We start from the raw sequence: 18,151 nt of genomic DNA, 5'->3' as shown, positions 1-18,151 counted from the left end.
TGCTACATTGTTAGCATAGTCTAGCAAGTATTTTAAAAATTATTTGCTTGTTGTCTTGCGGACAACGCTGATAGGTTCTTAACGTTGATAGGCACAGCGTCACGCAAATGTTTCGCCTGAGTTGAAAAATGAATGCGCGAATGAGGTGAATTCCACGTTATTCGCACCGCGCCATTCGCTTCACATGATGCAAATTTGCGTTTACTCGTGTCTATTCACGTATTTGCAGTGACTTTGTATGTACACTACTAGCGCGGAAAATTTGCACCGCGTTTGGTGTGAACACAGCATTAGTCTTCTTAACTCACTTTTAGATGTCATCACAACTCTTTATAAACAGTATGATCAAAAGGCAGGAAACCTGGACCATGCATGGTAACATTTATTCCGGACATGCACAATGTACACAACAGAGATGAAAACTGGCACGTACAGTATATTGGAAAAGAAACGGTGTTATATAACAAAATGAAATGGAGGTTTGAACTGTTTTACTGACAGAGCAGAGCTTATACGTTAAACAGTTAGACAGTTGGCTCCTAACCACTTTTAGTGATGGGAAATGTGTATCTTATATAGTAACACAAGAGCGGTAAACTACACTCAATGTGATCCACAGAAATTAAACACATTGTAATGTAATATAACATTTTTTTTTTTAGATTGGTAGTAAACACGGGGAATCTTTGGATTTTGCTGCTTTCAGATGTTTGGATAAAGAATATGATTTTTATGTACAACTATGAATTTGAATGGAATTGATAAAAGCCCATTTCACACAAAGCATTGTGCATTATAGTGTTAACACTTTAAAGATTGCAGTTGTTCGGCCTTACATTGATGATGTTCAATTAAGGACTTGGTAGAGTATCTTCAGCTGGATACATTTCATCCCTCATCAGTTCAAATTAGCTGGTGTTCCTCTAGTTTCACTGGTATGAGCCCTTAAACAAACATGTTTTATCACTTTAAAATGAGGTCCTAATGATTCCTGATTAAAATAGCACAAGATTAAAGTGAAAATAAAAAAGCTGATTTAAATATTGCTACATGATGATGTTACCTGTGCTTGTAGCATAAGCCAGTAATGTGTCAATACAACAGTCCTATTACAGTGACTTCTCTCTGATAAAGTGATGAATACAGACAATCTGTCGTGCTTGGATTTCAGAGAAATGTTCTTTAAATGCTATTTGTTGTTACTCAGTCAAACTCGGGCCTGTTCATTTACAAAAAATAAATGTGTTTAAGCCGGTTTGGCCAATAGCATGCGTACATATTGCATATATATTTTCCCATATAAATACATTTCATACCAATACAAGGAGCAGAAGTGAAACAATGGCATTTAACAGTCAATGTATAACAATGTAAGAATGATAATGGAAAATGGGGAGCTATGGTGTAGAAAGGTAGTACAAGGTAATTTGTAAAATGGAGTTTAGGGGAACAAGATGAAGAATAGCAGCCACTAAATCAGGTTTTGTGGTAAAGAACTGGAGGATGTGAATGGAAAAGTAGGAGGGAGTGTTGGCATGCGTTTTATTATGCCAGAGCAAGGCAAGGTTCATGAGATTTTGGAGATATAAAGGGGGTTAGATCCCAGCCCTCTCACATTCTACAGTATGTAATGTACACAATAAAGTAAACAATAATAATCACTCTTCCATGTGCAAACCTGTTAGCCTCTTTGACTCCTTCATAAGAAAAGAGACAACTAATAACAGTCAAAAAGAAGGCAGAATGTTGGTTATCTACATTCAGACATGCAGTTGGTCTCCATTTGTTTTCTAGTTAAAAAAATTATAATAGACAACAAAAATTAAAAATGTGTTCCCTGCCCCTTTTCACAAACCCTTGAATTTCTACTGATAATCCAAGTGCTGTCAAAGCAGCCATCGTGACAGTCTTAACAAACCCAGCACCACTTGGCATACAAACATTTTTATAAAATGTACATCTATATATGTATTCATATATCCATATTTCAAATATATTTGTAGCTGTATATGCTTTGAATGCAAGAGGTTCAGTAAGGAATATATGAGGATTATACGCAGCTGTCCGAAGTTTGAAGCCCAAACTCAGAATCTGTTTTTCGAAGGAGCCCAGACATAGAAACGTCTATCGTTCATTCTCTCCTCATACGTAGATCATCCTCTTCATTTAAGAAGTCCATTATTCCAAAAGTAAACATTCATGAGTCCTCCTGGCCACACACACATCTGCATTTTCTTTTTCCTCGGTTTTAACCCAAACAATTTTACATCAGGTTTTCATTATTTTTGTCAAGCAAATGTTACTGGATTCTAATGCATGCATCTCTGATTTTTTCTCTGAATGTTTTTATTTGTTTACTTGCTGCAGTACCTACTCTCATGAGTTGCCTGTTTTTTTTTTTTTTTGCTTTCTGAGGTCAGTCATGATGTAATTACAATATGGCATAAAGTTGAGAATTTAGTTTCTTGATTTTTTTTTTTATTGGGCTTTTTCCCCTCTTTGTTACATCCGTGGTTTGGCATTCACGGTTCATTTTTCCCCCTCAGGTCGTCCATGTCAATGGCTTACTGCAAAAGAAAGAAGAGGAGACGCGAGACATCGTCAGAGAAAGTCAGGTCAGACACAAAGACAGCTTGAACTCAACATCAAATTAATTACTCTGACTGGTGCAGCTCAAGTGTCGAAGGCTTTGAGCAATAGGTTAGCCGCCCTTGCTGCGCAGTCAGCCCACTACGGCCACTGCAGTACTAAATCAATCTTCACACACACACACACACACACACACACACACACACACACACACACACACACACACACACACACACACACACACACACACACACACACACACAAGGCTAGGAAATGTGCTGAGTTGAGACGTAGAAAAACACGCATCTCATGCTTGTGTGGTAGTGTCATATATCACCCTGTAATTGTAATGCAGTAGGTATTCTTTGTTGTTGAACACTTGTTGTTAAAGCCCTGTGCTCGTCTGAGTGGACATGCGCACACATACCATACATGATTTTCAAGTGATATACCTTTGCATATTCATAAGATATACTACAATCATACAGTTAAGATTAGGCACTATGCACTGCATCACTGAAGCTTCACCAAATACTGCTTGTAATTATGAGTCATTATCACAAACACTTAAAGGAGCTATCATTGTATTTTGAAATTTGTCCTCCTTGTCGTTGTTTCTGCACCTGAAACTGAGACGTAGACTACGATGGTGACCACGCCCAGGACAATGGAGACGATACTGAGCAGACGAGCCAGTCGACCCAGCCTCCTGGCCCCATCAATATCCCCCACCTGGAGGCTGTTTCTGGACTGGAGACACACAAAAGCACAGGGTATTACCAAGAGGAACGCTTGAATGAGAATGTTAAGCAAGGCATAGACATATAAGATGTTACATAATAATTGTAAACAACACCACATAAAAAACGGGTTCATGAATACATTTTATTCCTTTCACAAATTGGTGTAAGAGAGGAATGGTCATATTACTCCCTAACAAGGCAAATAACTGCTCAAATTAAAGATAAGGAAGGTGATCGCTCACAAAGAAGTTACTTTATTTAATGTATATATTCTACTCGTATGAAGGAACCTTCACCCCAATGAAAAGCAATTTACCTATTATTCACCTTGCCTCATGGAAAATTGCTAAAAATAAAGTTTTCTTCAGGTCAGAGATTAGCTTTGTAAAGAAATTAAACAAATGGAGGATAGTGAACTAACTTGGTCAATATATTCATGAATGCATACGATTAAAAACATGTAATAGCAAGAATATACAATAGAATACAAACCCCTCAAAACTACACTGTTGGCTAGCAGAACATTAGCCCAGACCAAAGCCCAATCAAAATTAAGTCTCAAGCGTGGGACATTTTTTTCTGCAAAGCATGGGAATGTCTTTGTAAGAGGACTCAAGTTGGTAAGTATAGAAAGCAGAGACAAAGCACCTGGAGGTTCCTCTATCAGTGATGACTTTGTGAAGAGGGTGTTGTTTAAATGGCTGATGGGCACTGGACCCCATAAGCCCAAAGAGCCACTCTAAATGAAAGAAGAAATAAGTGCTTTTCAGACCCTGGAATGAGCAGAGACTGGTGTCATTGTAAATATATTCTAAAAACTCACAGGTCTCCGACCTATGAGTAGTTGGTTGCTGTTAAATATCGAAGAGTTGAGAGGCCAGGGGCATTGAATAGTGCATGATTTATTAATATTATTATGATATATGGGAAAGCCAGGCTATCACTGCCAACTCCTGGAGAGAGTTCAATTCAATTAAATTCAATTTATTTTTGTATAGCCCAAAATCACAAATTACAAATTTGCCTCAGAGGGCTTGACACAGAGTTCTGTTGTAAGATCATAATACAAATTTCTGTGACTCCAAAATTGAATTGTATTCAGAGGGCTTATCAGGAGCTAAATGAATGCTGGAGATATTCATATTGGCAAGAGATCACTTAAGAAATAATGACAGTTTGTGGAATAGAACTTGATTGCTCTTTTGTCACCATGGATAAGTGGAGAGCAGGGCCGTCTTTCAATCAGAGGGTCGGCGGTTCAATCCCCAGCGACTGCTCTACTAGTCTCATGTCAATGTGTCCTTGAGCAAGACACTTAACCCCCAAATTGCTCCCGTAGCTGCGTCTACGGTGTGTAGATAGATACTGAATTGTAAGTCGTTTTGGATAAAAGCGTCTGCTAAATGACTGTAATGTAATGTAATGTTGTCACATTATTTGTGACAAAAAATTCCCAGACAAACTCATGGCTCAGAAAGAGCTAGAATGCCCTCAATCAAAGGACAATTGCCAATGAAATTTACTGTATGTAGAAATGTACCTCTACCTCAAGACAAAGATATAATCAATAACTGTAAAGTGTTGGAAAAAATGGGCTACGTATATGTACCTATGAGAATCCATTATATATGTCATTGAAAGATGCTTTTCCTGTACAAGTGTAATGTAAAATACAAATAGTTGCAAAGTCACTGATCCGCAGTGACTTTCAAGGAATACAACTCTCCAGTCGCTTCAATGTATTGATAAAAGCAACCAGCACATTAACTCTATCAGCACAACATTAAAGTAACACCACAAACCAACGGAATTTACAGTTTGGAGTCCCTAATACAAAGATCCCACCACAGTACAAGCAGCTCGAGGCTCTCCAGCAGCTCTCTGAGAGTTAAACTTTAAAATATTTATCAGGTTTCCATTAATTGACAGCCGAGTTATTTTAAAGGGGAATTGACACACATAGAGTAAAGTAATGTTGACTTGTCTACTCTTATACTAGAGTACCTCAAAGTAAAATGGCAACAATAATTGACGGTGAATTTGTCTTTTTCAGACTGGCAGATTGGGATTGATGGAAGGATGTGACTTGCAGAGCCAATTGGAGGGGGGAGGTGAGCGAAGCGGTGTGAAAGGGTTGTAGATCAACTTGATGTTGTATGTATATTGCTTTATGTATACTGCAGCTATGGAGACAGGATGATTTATGTGTGTGTGTGAGGCATGATGGATGGGAATCCTCAATCCTTGTGTATTGCTTTCATGTGTGAGAACCCCAAAACAACACATCTCACACGGTTGATGTCACCATCTTCTCATCAAAATGAGTTTGATTTGAGCTGCTTTTAATTTGTAATTTGTGATACTGTCAAACACATATTACTGTTCATGGCACATACACAACATTTTTTTTACATCTTGTATTGATTTTGCAGGAAAACAAAACGTTCAAGTTAATGAAATGTTTTTTCAAATCAATTGAACTGTTTGTTGTCTTTTAAGCATTTTAACAAACGGTCTTAACTCCTTTTATATATGTTACTGAAGTTATTTCTATCACTACTACTTAAGTAGTATTTACAAGAGTGTACTTTTCAACACAAAATTGTCAACAAATCCTATGAATTGATCCTACTAACTACTAGGTATCAGCTGTTTAAACTACAGTGCCCAGCTTCTTTAGGAAATACTGAGCCTTTCTAAAAGATTTTAATATATAGTGATTAGTGATCGTTTTTTAAAATCAGTGCTAAAGACAGAGCAGAAAATTCCAATGATTCATATTTTTATGAAAGTATGAATCACAGACTAGAATTTAGTTGGTTTTGGTAATTTAATGTATCTTGTTGATGAGAAACTTATAGATAGACTGACTAGGTGAATCAGGTCAAGAGACCTGTTTGATTTGAAGTCAAATAAAAATGATATGTGATATAACAGACGGGAAGAAGTAATTAAATATGATACTCGGTGTCAGATTAAAGATTAAAATAGACACACAGGAAGCCTGCAGAGCATCATCAGTGCATTATTGGTGTATGACAGTTAATGGCCGAACAGAGTTGTGTTTCTATCAACATTGAACAAGAATTACAGGTTGACCTGAGGGAAAGGAAACAACGACATTGGACACTGGAGAGTTGGAAAACATTGCCTGGTCTGATTAATTCCACTTCTTGCTGCTTCCCTCTGGTTGTGTGACCAAATGCATCCATCATGCAGAGTGAAAACGCTGCAGTATTGTCGTAGTGTGATGGTGTTGATGACGTTTGCATGGCACTCACTGAGCCCCTTTATGATGAACATTTGAATGCTACCGGACAACTGGCCATCCCTTTATGCCAACATCTGTCAACAATCTTTCAATAAGATCACGCACCACGCCAGGAGGTTAACACTTTCCAGGAATGCTTTCATGAACAAAACTGTGAAATGAAGTTATCAGGTTATGTAGTGGCCTGTCCGTTCACTAGATTTCAACCTAGAGCTTTTTGGGCTATGTCCATCATAGCAGCTTGTGTGAGTCAGCCTCCGTCAGCATCCCTGTGGGGTGATTTTAACTACTTTTTGGGTCCATGCTGAGATTGTTCGAAAGGTCAGACAACAGTATTAGAAAAGTGTCGCTCACACTCTGTGTTAAAACAACAGCAAAGACAGAAGGTGAAGAGATCCCATGTAACAAAGCTTGCGTTTTAAATTCAAACCCTCCCATGCAATTTGTTATTTTACTTTTTAAAGCCTGATGGAAACTGTCGGAGCTGTCCTTGGTGCTGAATGTGACTTTTTGAACCAGAGGAGGTGCACAGTACAGCAGGAAATGGACCTCTCACTCCTCTCATCTATATTCAATTTCACCATTATATTTCTGTAGGGTGCTTTTCTCCATAAAGATAATGTGGCGTTAAATGGAATAATTACTGTCGTCCCTATCCATTTTTAAAACAGCAGTATAACGGTATTGGAGAGGGAGAGAGAGAGAGAGACCTGCCTCCACCCTCCCTGAATCTCCTCCGAGTTACTTCAGCCCCTCACTCCCATGAGCCTCTCTGTCTCCAGGCTGTCTTGGGTGTTGTCAGATCCCACAGCGCACATCACTTGGTGGGTGTGGACACTGGTCCACTTAATCAGATGCTGAAAACCAGGGAACTACTTTTAAAATACACTGATATTGCATTTCTTTTTTTCTTTATGTTTGTGAAAACAGTTTATATAATTTCAAATAATGTGTAAACTGCCTGTTTTCCGCTGGGTTTTTACGGATTGTAAAACACACAGAATGCAGCCAGTTTTAAATATATTTTCTTACAGGAATATTAATACTTTAGTTATTTATTCAAGAAGCATACCCAAAATATGATCTTAACTGCTGGTTTGAGAGTGAGGGTTTGTTTTTTAATGAATTCAATTAAGATAACATAATTAATTCAATAGGCTTAAATTCACATTCCTTCTAAAGCATAATAATGCATTTCAAAGAAAATGATAAGACATTGAATTGACAATTTTTGTTATTGGAGGTCTAATTCTAAGATGAAAGACCTGAATACATTTCAAAAACATTCAAATTGACTTTGGTACATCTTCAACTTGACTTAAGCCAAAAAAACTCAGTCAATGCACGTGTTAATCTGGGCCCCAGAAGGTACAATAAGAGATACTTTTTCTCTCACACAAAGCTTCTCACTTCCAGGACTGCAATGTGAAGCTATACGGTGCAAACATAATCCCAGTAGAGCCTTTATTGATCTGGGTTCACATCACAGAGAAAAGCAACATCAGCACCTTAAATCAATGGAAGCCCCTTTCAGAAAACACTGTTATATTTCGCCTGCTCAGAGAGAACATATTAATGAAGGTAGGTTCAAAACGATGATGTTGTTTTCCACCCATCATGAAAAGGAAAAGGAAAGAAAATAAGAGATGGCTTCTATGTCAGCATCCTTGTTTAATAAACCCTATATGGTTTGATATTAGCTACGGGGACTGCAAGAGATTTTTTCTGTGTGTGTGTGAGTGTGTGTGTGTGTGTGTGTGTGTGTGTGTGTGTGGGGTTAGGGGGAGGTATCCTTCACTCAGCTGATGTATGTCTATATTGATTCGATGAGAGAGTAAGCCTGGTCATCTCTGTTTTCTGAATGGGAAATTCTACCCTCAAAGTGTCTTGTCCAGTGTTTATTGTGCTACCAGTGTACACACACACACACACACACACACACACACACACACACACACACACACACACACACACACACTTCTCTCTTTCTCTGTAGTTCATGTGTTCAGCAGAGGATGGTGGAGGCTAGTAAGTCAGTAAGTGCTTCCCTTTTCTTGTGTCATTAATAATGAAGAGCCAGCATCAGCCTGGTGGAGAGGGACAATGTACAACCAGGAGCTGGTGTGTCCGATAGGCTGAAATTATCATCAAATTAAAATGTTTTATTTGCATTTATGCCCCTAACTTCCAATAAAATGTACATTTTTCTTCATACTTTTCCTTTTATGTGTCTCTTATTAAAGTGTCTTCCCCATTTGATACGTATTTTACTTTTTTAACTTTGAAGCTTTAGTAGAAAAAAAGTTTGCCAAAAGTCGTGGTTGAGGGCATTTTAGAATTGAGTAATTGCAGTCATTTTTAAGACGAGAACAAGGCTGTTGGTCTAAAACACTTTGGTCTGGTTGGGTGTAAGGAGCATCGCGGCCTCTAGGGGCTGCTAAACAGGGCTTTTAGACTCGGTCCTGTTACACTCAAATCTCCATTAAAATTGCAAACCACTCAATGCGGTCCGATGATCAAGTCTGTCAGACCCATGATGGCTCCGCTCTCATTCTCGGAGCTGTAAACTGCATTCTAGCTACTGCTGCAGCTCATCAATTTTAATTGTTTTTATATCGTGGTTAGCTTGTGAACTGGAAACACAATTCAAAAAAAGCTAACTAAGCCTAGTTTTAGCACCATAAAAACACAAGGCCGTAATGGTGAATGCCTTATTCCATTTAACACATCAGTAATAAGTGAATCGTCGTTTATTTAGATAATCCCGGGTAAAGCTGCACAATTAAGTTCACAGCGCAGCACACTGTTATCAAGATTAACAGAGCATAGCGCTTTGTTTGTCAAAGCGAAATGAGATTATCATTAGTCAGTACATCTATAAAGTGCTGGCTGTCCTGTCCATAAAGGGGCAAACACATCTGTAACTGAATAGGTATCAGATTGATACAGGAAAAGGAAGCACTCATCACCAATCAGGAGATGGTTTGTCCCGATCCATCAACAGATTTAAAATGATTACCAGACAACAATAGTCTAGTACAACATTACATGCATGTATAGTTCCTCACTACTTCGATGTGATGAGGTGTAAAGGTTTACATGTTCACTATCTTAGTTTAGTATTTGTTAATTAGCACTACACACAAAGTACAGCTGAATCTCAAGGGGACGTCATTAGTTTTACAGTATTTAGTAATAAACTAAAGTTGTTTTCATAACCACTATCTGACTTTTGGTGGCTGCTATCAATATTGGGTATAAATAAAAACTTAGCGCACATATGATGATATGTTGTACATAATCCAGCGCCTCTTAAACCACGCTTTTGTACAGTTATGGTAGCGGACTCTCTCTCCACCTCCCTGGACTCGTATTTTGAGTGTAATTTATTTGCATTGTTATCGGGGTATTGTGACAGCTATACATTATATCCTATTTTAACCACTGTGGAATGATAATATCATTACCTGCACAGATTTAACATTGCAAATGATACATCTATTTTCTATTATAATATGAGCAGTGTCTGGTTTTCTCTCTGCAGGACTCTGATAGGCTTCATATAATTAGCAACAACAGTAAAAAGTGCTCTCCCACTATATCTGCAGTATTAGATTGCTAATAAGAAGTAATTTACCTATACGCATACTCACACACTCACACATTCATAGTCATCCATCCAGTGCAGCATTGCGTGTCCATATTTCACAGGCAAATCTGCAGAGCGTGCAATAATGCTCCTGCAGTTTGGGCCTTCCCATTACTGGGATAGGCCCGTCTAAGCAGTAAAAACCTATTACCCCTGCCTTTCCAATCCCCATAATTGACTGCACATCTTCCGTGTTTGCCAGCCACAAGCCTTCTCCACCAGAGCATCTGTCAGAGATCTGTGGCGGCAGCCAGCTGGAAGTTGGCTTTTAGGTTGTCCTGCTGCTGGAAGTGGTGGTGGATGATGATGGATGCAGTCCTGTTGTTAGTAATGCACCATCTGCCGGTACAAAAAAGATGCTGACTCCTTTTACAAAGCTAAGTGAGGCCTTAACAGATTGTATTTTAATTATGGTTCATTTTGGTCATTTACCGGATTAAAAGACAGATATTGTCTTGTTAAAGTTGCATTATTTGCTTGCTGCGCCTTTCCTACAGTGATGACTCATAAAGGTTAGTTAAAACAGGCAGTGGAATTCAGAAATGCATTCTTTGTAATGTGGACATATGTAAATTATTATAAGATTATATGTATACAACCATAAAAGGGTCATATGGCTGAATTTAAATCCAATATTCCTGCTCCATTTAATTCTGTTTGGGTTTTTACCAGCTCCTGATGGAAATATTTGGGTCTTTAGCAGCTAAACACTCCACTGTGTGCACCAGCCAGCTGCTAATTTTGAAGGTTAGAGTACAGTGGGGTTTTTTTAGGACTCAAATTAGTTAAATAGCAGTTTCTTTTTTGTCTCCTAAACTTTCCAGAAGTATTCATTTCACATGGGCGGGGATAATATCAGCACTTAGCCGTGAGCTTGCTCTCTAGGGCTGAATCGTGCGGTATCAACCACATTACTTTTGATTCATTTGTTCACAGCGAGTGTTGTAAACCTCTGCTTTCCTGCTCTGACTCACTTGCACTTATCTGACATCGCTGTGGTATCTGATTCAATTCCTTTCTAATCCAGTGATAAGAACTACTTTATAGCCATTTTCTGTCTCTCTCACACCCATCTGCCCTTGTAGCGAATCATGTTTTGATCTTCTTTGCGAGGCCCGTATCCTCTTTCCATACCCTCAGGAAAGAGAGAGCATGTTGATGGCTGCCACAGAGCTTGACTAACTGCTGCAATCTGCCCTCTGCAGAGGAACTAAATAGACTTCTCTCGCCTTCTATTGAATTAGAGGCCAGCTCCAGTTTCTCCCTCCTTCACTTTTCTTTCTTTTGCCCTCTGTCAATGCCTCTCTCTCTCTCTCTCTCTCTCTCTCTCTCACACACACACACACACTCTCCGTGCCATTAGCGAACGGCTGACTTGTGAATGTCAGTGGGTTGATGATGATGATGATGGCTCAGGGAAGTACAGAGCGTCTCGTGGATACCGCCTGATATTCCCTTTGGTGTGTAGTGCCCACAGGAGTGATATTACAGAACTAATGGGTTTACTGCATTGCCTTTGCCTTGTTTCTCTGTAGATCTGAGTGCTGGCTGCTGTACAGTGTCAGAAGTAAAGAGCGCTGAAAAACCCAAATGGCTGTGCCAATAGCAACTAAGCGCCACCAGCCAACGGGAGTTAAAAACCTGACACAACAGAGTTGCTATACTGATGCCACTAAAAGACTCCTGGTAAAATACTGCCAGATACTTAATGCAAAAGTGTGTCAACATCCTTATTTATCTGCACTGCGCAGTTACAGTAGACTGCCATCTCTGCTGTTGTTTCCTGGCTCGAACGCACAGAGATTCAGTGGTGGAGGAAGTATTCAGATCCTTTACTGAAGTACAAGTACTAATACCAGTCCCGCCATTGAAAATTGTTACTTAGGCCTCCTAAAAAATAAAAGTATGTAAAGATAATCAGGAAAAATATTTTTTAAAGTATTAAAGATAATCAATGCAGACAAAATGTTCCCTGTAACTGCAACTATATATTATCATTAGAGTATCATTATTCATGCATTCATGTAAAAACAGGATTTGAATGTAGTTGGTTGAGGTGGAGCTCATTTTTAATTATTTAGGATTATTGCAACTAATGATTAATCTGCTGATTATATTCTCTATTATCAAATGATTGTTTGGTTCAAAGAATTTAAAAATTGTGAAAAATTCCCACACAATTACCCACAACCCAAAGTAACTAAAGCTGTGAAATAATTGTAATGAAGTCAAAACTACTATAGCTCCTTCTGAAATGTACGGAGTAGAAGCAGAAAGTTGCATGTGATTCAAATACTCAAGTAAAGTACAAGTACAGTACCTTAAATTTGTACTCGATGAGGAAATGTACTTTCCAAAACTGCAGAGGTTCTCATGTTACATTTGGTGGCACAAGCAGAGGTCGCGTACAACAAGACACTTTGCCTGTTTTTGTTTTGGTTGTTATGGATTTGGAAGGAGGGCCATGCGTTGCTCATTTCATGTCTTTAATACAAAAGAAAATATCTTTTATTGGCTTCCCATTTTGGAGTAATTCCTAAGTTCAGGGATATAACACTTGATGCCTCTTTACAATAAACTGAGCCAAACAAAAATTCTGTTTGAAATGAAGCACAATCCCATTGAAGGAGTCTGTAGTTATACACACACACACACACACACACACGTATACAATAGTAGCGTCTCATCAGTAACAAAAGACAAAAGGGTTTCGTGAGATTCAGCTGGGGATTTGAGCCTGATGTACACTTTCAACACCTCAGTAGATTAGCATGCTGATGCCTGGATTTTATCCCAGCAGTGTCAGTCAACTGAAGACCTTTTTACTGAAGATTAAGACAATTACAAAGTGAAAGGTTCGGGATTACTGACCTGCCAGTCTTGGAGGAAATTCCTGCTGTGTCACATTATGTGAATGCGTAACGATCCCTGAGATTTTTTTCAGATTGTGTACGCAGCGACACATAAAGTAAAGTACGGTGTAGTGCATAATGACAAAACAGGTGTAATTACTTAATTCAAATAAGTATTGGGCCTTTTCAAGTTCTTTTCCCATCAAACGCTGACAATGTTTTATTTCATATATTGACTTTGTGAATTTACAAGATCGACTTTTAACACCTGAGTCTACTATGATGAAGGAGTGTGAAGATCAGCAGGGTGGGAGGAGGGGCATACTGACATGGCTAAAGTACACTGCTAATTGTCTGGGACAATTTAATCATCCCGGTTATCACAAGCATTCTGCAGCTTCCACAGGAGCTTCCTCTAGCAGAATGTTTTATTGTATCAACTTGCACAAGTAATTTGGAGCCATGTTGAACAGGCTGAAATGCCACTTTTTATTAATGGGTTTTTAGCTTTGCCGCAATATCACCGCATGAGTAATGAGTTTTTCTTAATAGTGTATGAAGTGAAGAGAGGGTCATACAGCCTACTTCATCAATGCTGTATCGTAGCTGTAGTTTTTTTAATTTACAGGTTTTACCGGTTTCCATTTGACCTTCACACCATGTTTGCATTTTCACACCTAAAATTCAGCAGTTAACTCGCGTCGATATCCGGGACATTCTCTAAATGTTACTCTGGCCGGTTGAAACGAGCCACGAGCTCTCACAGCCTTCAATAACAAGTCCACCATTTTTACTGCAGACCTCTCACCACTGCAGAGGGTGACAACAAGAAAAGTGTCAGCTTTCAGTTTTATCGCAGAGCACCCTCAACACAGATCTCGTAGACTCTGTTAGAGGTGCTGTGATGTGAATGCAAAGAGGCCACATAGTCTATAGTTGGGTTGGAAAAGAGTGTTTGTTGATGAGCAACTGAGGATCGTATCCCCAGAATGTATTGATTGGAGAGCACTAAACAGCAGCAGCATATCAAGCATCTGTGGCTGCCCAGCGAGGCGTCAGTGTCTTAGCTGCATCTTGTATCAGCATTTCCTGCATCCTGAAACTTTCAGGAGAGGATTAATGAAGCGCCTCTAAACCAGAACAACCCGTAGCTGAAGCCTGAACACTAAAAGCTGAGAATACACTGAGCTCTACATGTAGGTGTGTGTGTGTGTGTGTGTGTGTGTGTGTGTGTGTGTGTGTGCGTGCGTGCGTGCGCGTGTGTGTGTGTGTATTCCAGGGAACCCTGGTATTCAGAGTTTACCTGGGACCGCAGAGCCAACTGCACTGCACTTGAACACAACAATTTACAATCAATGCAATATGAGGAATTTTTAGGATATTCAAATACGTCATTGCGCTGTTCTGTGGAGGTCTGTAATGCTGCTGAGGGGTTTTGGTGGAATTGCTTGGAAACATCTTTCATAATCTTTTTTTCTCCTCAATTTTTCAGATAGAAAATAAAAAGTCCAATAAAGAAAATCAAACAGTGACTATTTTGACAATTGATGAATCATTGGTTGTGATTTATCAACACCAAATATAAGTGCTGCTTCTTTCAGTTATAAATTATGGTAAGTTTGGACTGTTGCTCAAACAAATTAAATCATTTTAAGACGTCATCCTGGGTCATCTGTGTCATCTGTGTCATTGTTTTTTGCTATTTATCCAAAAAACAATCATTTTTAATTAAAAAGTGATTCATCAATCCAATCAAGTACAATTATATATTTCTTAACAATTTTATAATTATCATTAAGGATGAATATTCCTCTCAGAATAAGTTTGATGCCCATCCTTTAATACAGACCAATATTGCTCTTAGTGAAGAGAAATATCCACTTTCTCCTAAATATCACCCTCACTTTCTTCAAACATCAAAATTATGAAGACAATAGCTGCATGCTAACTGAAAAAAACTATAACAGAGGTTGGAGGCAATTTTCAAGTTTATGAAGTTTGAAATCAAAGACTTAGCCTACAAAATACAGACAATTTTTGATTTTTTTTTGTTCAACTGATGCTATTCACAGTTCATCAGCCTGTGGTCTCTCCATCATATTGACAAAACATATTTATTCATCCATTCTGAGCTACAGAAACAGTAAAATGATGCTCACCATGATGGAGTACACCAGTGCGACAATGCTTACGGGCCAGACGGGGCAGAAGCAGGACAGGATGACAAGGATGAGGTAATCCTTGGGCTTCGGGGTCTCCTGCACGGTGGCGTTCCCGGTGGAGGAGCGGCTCAGACTGGCCTTGGACGGGGAGAGAGGGGCGGCGGCGCCCAGTTGCCCGGCGGAGCCCGATCTCACGGCGACGCTGTGGCCGTTCAGGTCGGCCTCCTGGCCCTTGTCGCTGTCCATGTTGACCGTGAAGGAGGTGGACATCTTCATGCCATTTCCTCCGGGCTCGGTGGTCAGCGCCAGGAGTTTCTCCGTCTCGTGGGGGTCCGCAGGCTGAGTGCGTCCTCCACCCTCACTTAGGTTGGACTTCAGGAAGTCGGTGTCCGTGTTGATGGCCATGTTCAGCTCTTAATTGTATCAAATTAGATTAGAAAATAAATATAAAAAAAAATAAAAATGTTTTAAATTAATTACAAGCCAGGAGGCACCGACATCCCATAACACAGCTGAATGTGAGCTATTACAAAAGATCTTTCAATTTTGATTGAACAATGTGATCAACCGGCCAAGGTGCGGAGGGTGGATGAAAATGTGACAATTTGAAAAGGTACTTTAAAAAGCTCGGATGTAAAAGATCAGCCACCCACTAAAAGAAGAAGAATGAAATCAGAGAGGAGATGAAAGCAGCGTGATTCCTGCAGATATCATCTTCCTCTTGGATCACTTCCCGTCACCTTCCTTCACGTCCAACGTGTGGCTCATTTCCGAAAGAGGCTCAGATCAGAAAAAACCTCCCCTCCTCACTGATACAATCCAAGAAGGAACAATTCAGTAAGAGGAGCTCCTGTCGCCCGCCTTGATCCAGTTACACCACTTTCCCCTAAAGTCTGTCTGTTCATTGAAAAGTAGCCTCAACACTTCTCTTTCCTTTTCTTTACGCAGAAGGATGAGGGTGACGCGTCTCCGTCAAAGCAGGTCTACCTCAAATCAGCCACTTTCTCCCTCTCTCCTCCACTGTCTCCACTACGCAGCAGCACAGCGACTGTACTCAACTTGGGACCAGTGTCAAGTCACCCACTTTAAAGCAGATCACTTCCGGTGATGACATACAAAATAAAAGCCCCAGCCCCATCGACTATAGTGAAAGTAATGAATCCACATAATACCCTATATATTGTACAGTTTGTGAACACTGCAACAATGCAAACTGCAATGTAATAAAGAATTACGCAATTTTCGGTATGGATAAAAAAAAAGGTCGCTTCTGCCGTGGCACAAATCTAACACACATAGGTGCGTGCTAGTTCTGATTAACATGCTAAAATGCTAATCCTCCAGCACTGTAACGTTGCCTGCGGGACTTTTATGCCTCTGTGCTGTTTGCGACTACAGAGTCTCGTTCAGCACAACGTGTTTTTCAACTTTGAGGGTTCGCGTGGGACATAGAGGCTGAGTGGACTGGTAACGTCCTGCTTTGAGAACGAGGAAATGAGTGGAACCTGAAGCAGGATGAGGAGGACAGGAGGCCACTTTGCGTTGCACGAGGTTCAGACGGTGAGTTTAATGATACTCTTTGTTTGTGTGTGCTCTACACTTGCAAAAACTGTGCATCCCCCCCCCCCCACAATATGTTTGTGAATTAAGATATTGTTTTGATGTTTTATTCTGCTGTTGATTCTTTAAGAAGTGGCAGGTCATTTTCTTTATGTGGCTAAATGTTTATTGTATCTGCCTTGGTGTCAATAGATTCGTATTTATTTATTGTCAGTTACTTCTGTTTGATTCTGAGTTTTGTCCTCATTTCCGGTTGTGGGATTGATACTCAGTTGTGTGCAGACTGCAGACTGTTGTTGGTTTGGACATGACATTTAAGTGGTGTAACTTTGATGTCCATGCACTTTATCCTTTAGCCTAAATAAGTTGTCAATTAATTTAATTAGCCTATCATATAACTTCATCACATTTTTTCCCCTACCCTCCCAACTCTACAACAAGACTGTCTTTTATACAGAGAATTCCACAGTCTTTTTTTGGGGAAACACACTTTAAAAGGCAAATTATGTACATTGACAAAATATTCTGTGTTAAAAAGTATTGTTGCTGTACTATAACTGTAGTTTTAAAGCCTGTGTAGCTTCTGCTCTAGGGGTGCTGGTTCAGAATCCAGCTCCATCTGCCTTCATGCAAGTATTTGTCAAATGAATGCAATGTATAATAATGAAAGAGAGAAAACATATGCACTACATAAAGTAATTGTATTGCCACATACATTATAAATTAATACAAAAGTAGCATGCAAAGTGTGAATACCAATACAAGAAACAAAGTAAAAACATTTTCTTTATTACCTTCCTTTTGAAATATGTGTTTTATTTTGATTATACAATCACCGTACTTCCTGTATGAGATTGTCCTTTTCCTGCCGTCTTGACACATATTATGTTGGAGCAGGGCAGTCTGCTGAGGACCAGCCTCCCCCTCCTCCTCCTCCTCCTCCTCCTCCTCCTCCCTTTCTTCCCCTCTTCTCAACATCAGCACCAGTGGTTTATGGAGGAAAGCCAGCAGCAGATTGTGCTGCTATGCAGAATTTACTGTCGCTCTGTGTTTTAGTCCAGGGCAGGGTTTCCTATGGCACAGCCCTTCATCATAAATCTATTCTTTCTAAGTCCATTTTTTCTAATTAGCACTGATGATATCAAGTGTGAAGATTGATAAAATGTAATACTGAATCTGAGAAGAGATGAAGTGCATATGGTCTCTAATGCGTGCTGTATCACACCACAGTTTTAGTCTCCTTGTTTAGTTGCCTCACATCAGGCAAGACTCGACAGGAACTGCATTAGTAACAGTGGTTGTAAAGGGCTGGATGCTTTAGCCTG

General features: G+C 39.5%; 1 protein-coding gene across 1 annotated transcript; it reads right to left on the bottom strand.

Moving 5' to 3' along the window:
* Positions 1–358: 358 nt before the first annotated feature.
* On the bottom strand, positions 359–16,287 carry trarg1a (trafficking regulator of GLUT4 (SLC2A4) 1a). The gene is made up of 3 exons (XM_068710166.1): positions 15,264–16,287; positions 3,213–3,339; positions 359–2,567 (listed from the first exon to the last, which is right to left on the bottom strand). The coding sequence occupies exons 1-3, from the start codon at positions 15,669–15,671 to the stop codon at positions 2,557–2,559; spliced, it is 546 nt and encodes a 181-aa protein (XP_068566267.1). The 5' UTR covers positions 15,672–16,287; the 3' UTR covers positions 359–2,556.
* Between the last annotated feature and the right edge of the window lie 1,864 nt (positions 16,288–18,151).

This window comes from Cebidichthys violaceus, unplaced genomic scaffold (assembly GCF_023349555.1).
Source record: "Cebidichthys violaceus isolate CVI_PGR_0920_01 unplaced genomic scaffold, fCebVio1.0.p SCAF_1, whole genome shotgun sequence".
NCBI lineage: Eukaryota > Metazoa > Chordata > Actinopteri > Perciformes > Stichaeidae > Cebidichthys > Cebidichthys violaceus.
Note: the sequence above shows the minus strand (reverse complement) of the source record. Positions and strands in the feature narration are given on the sequence as shown.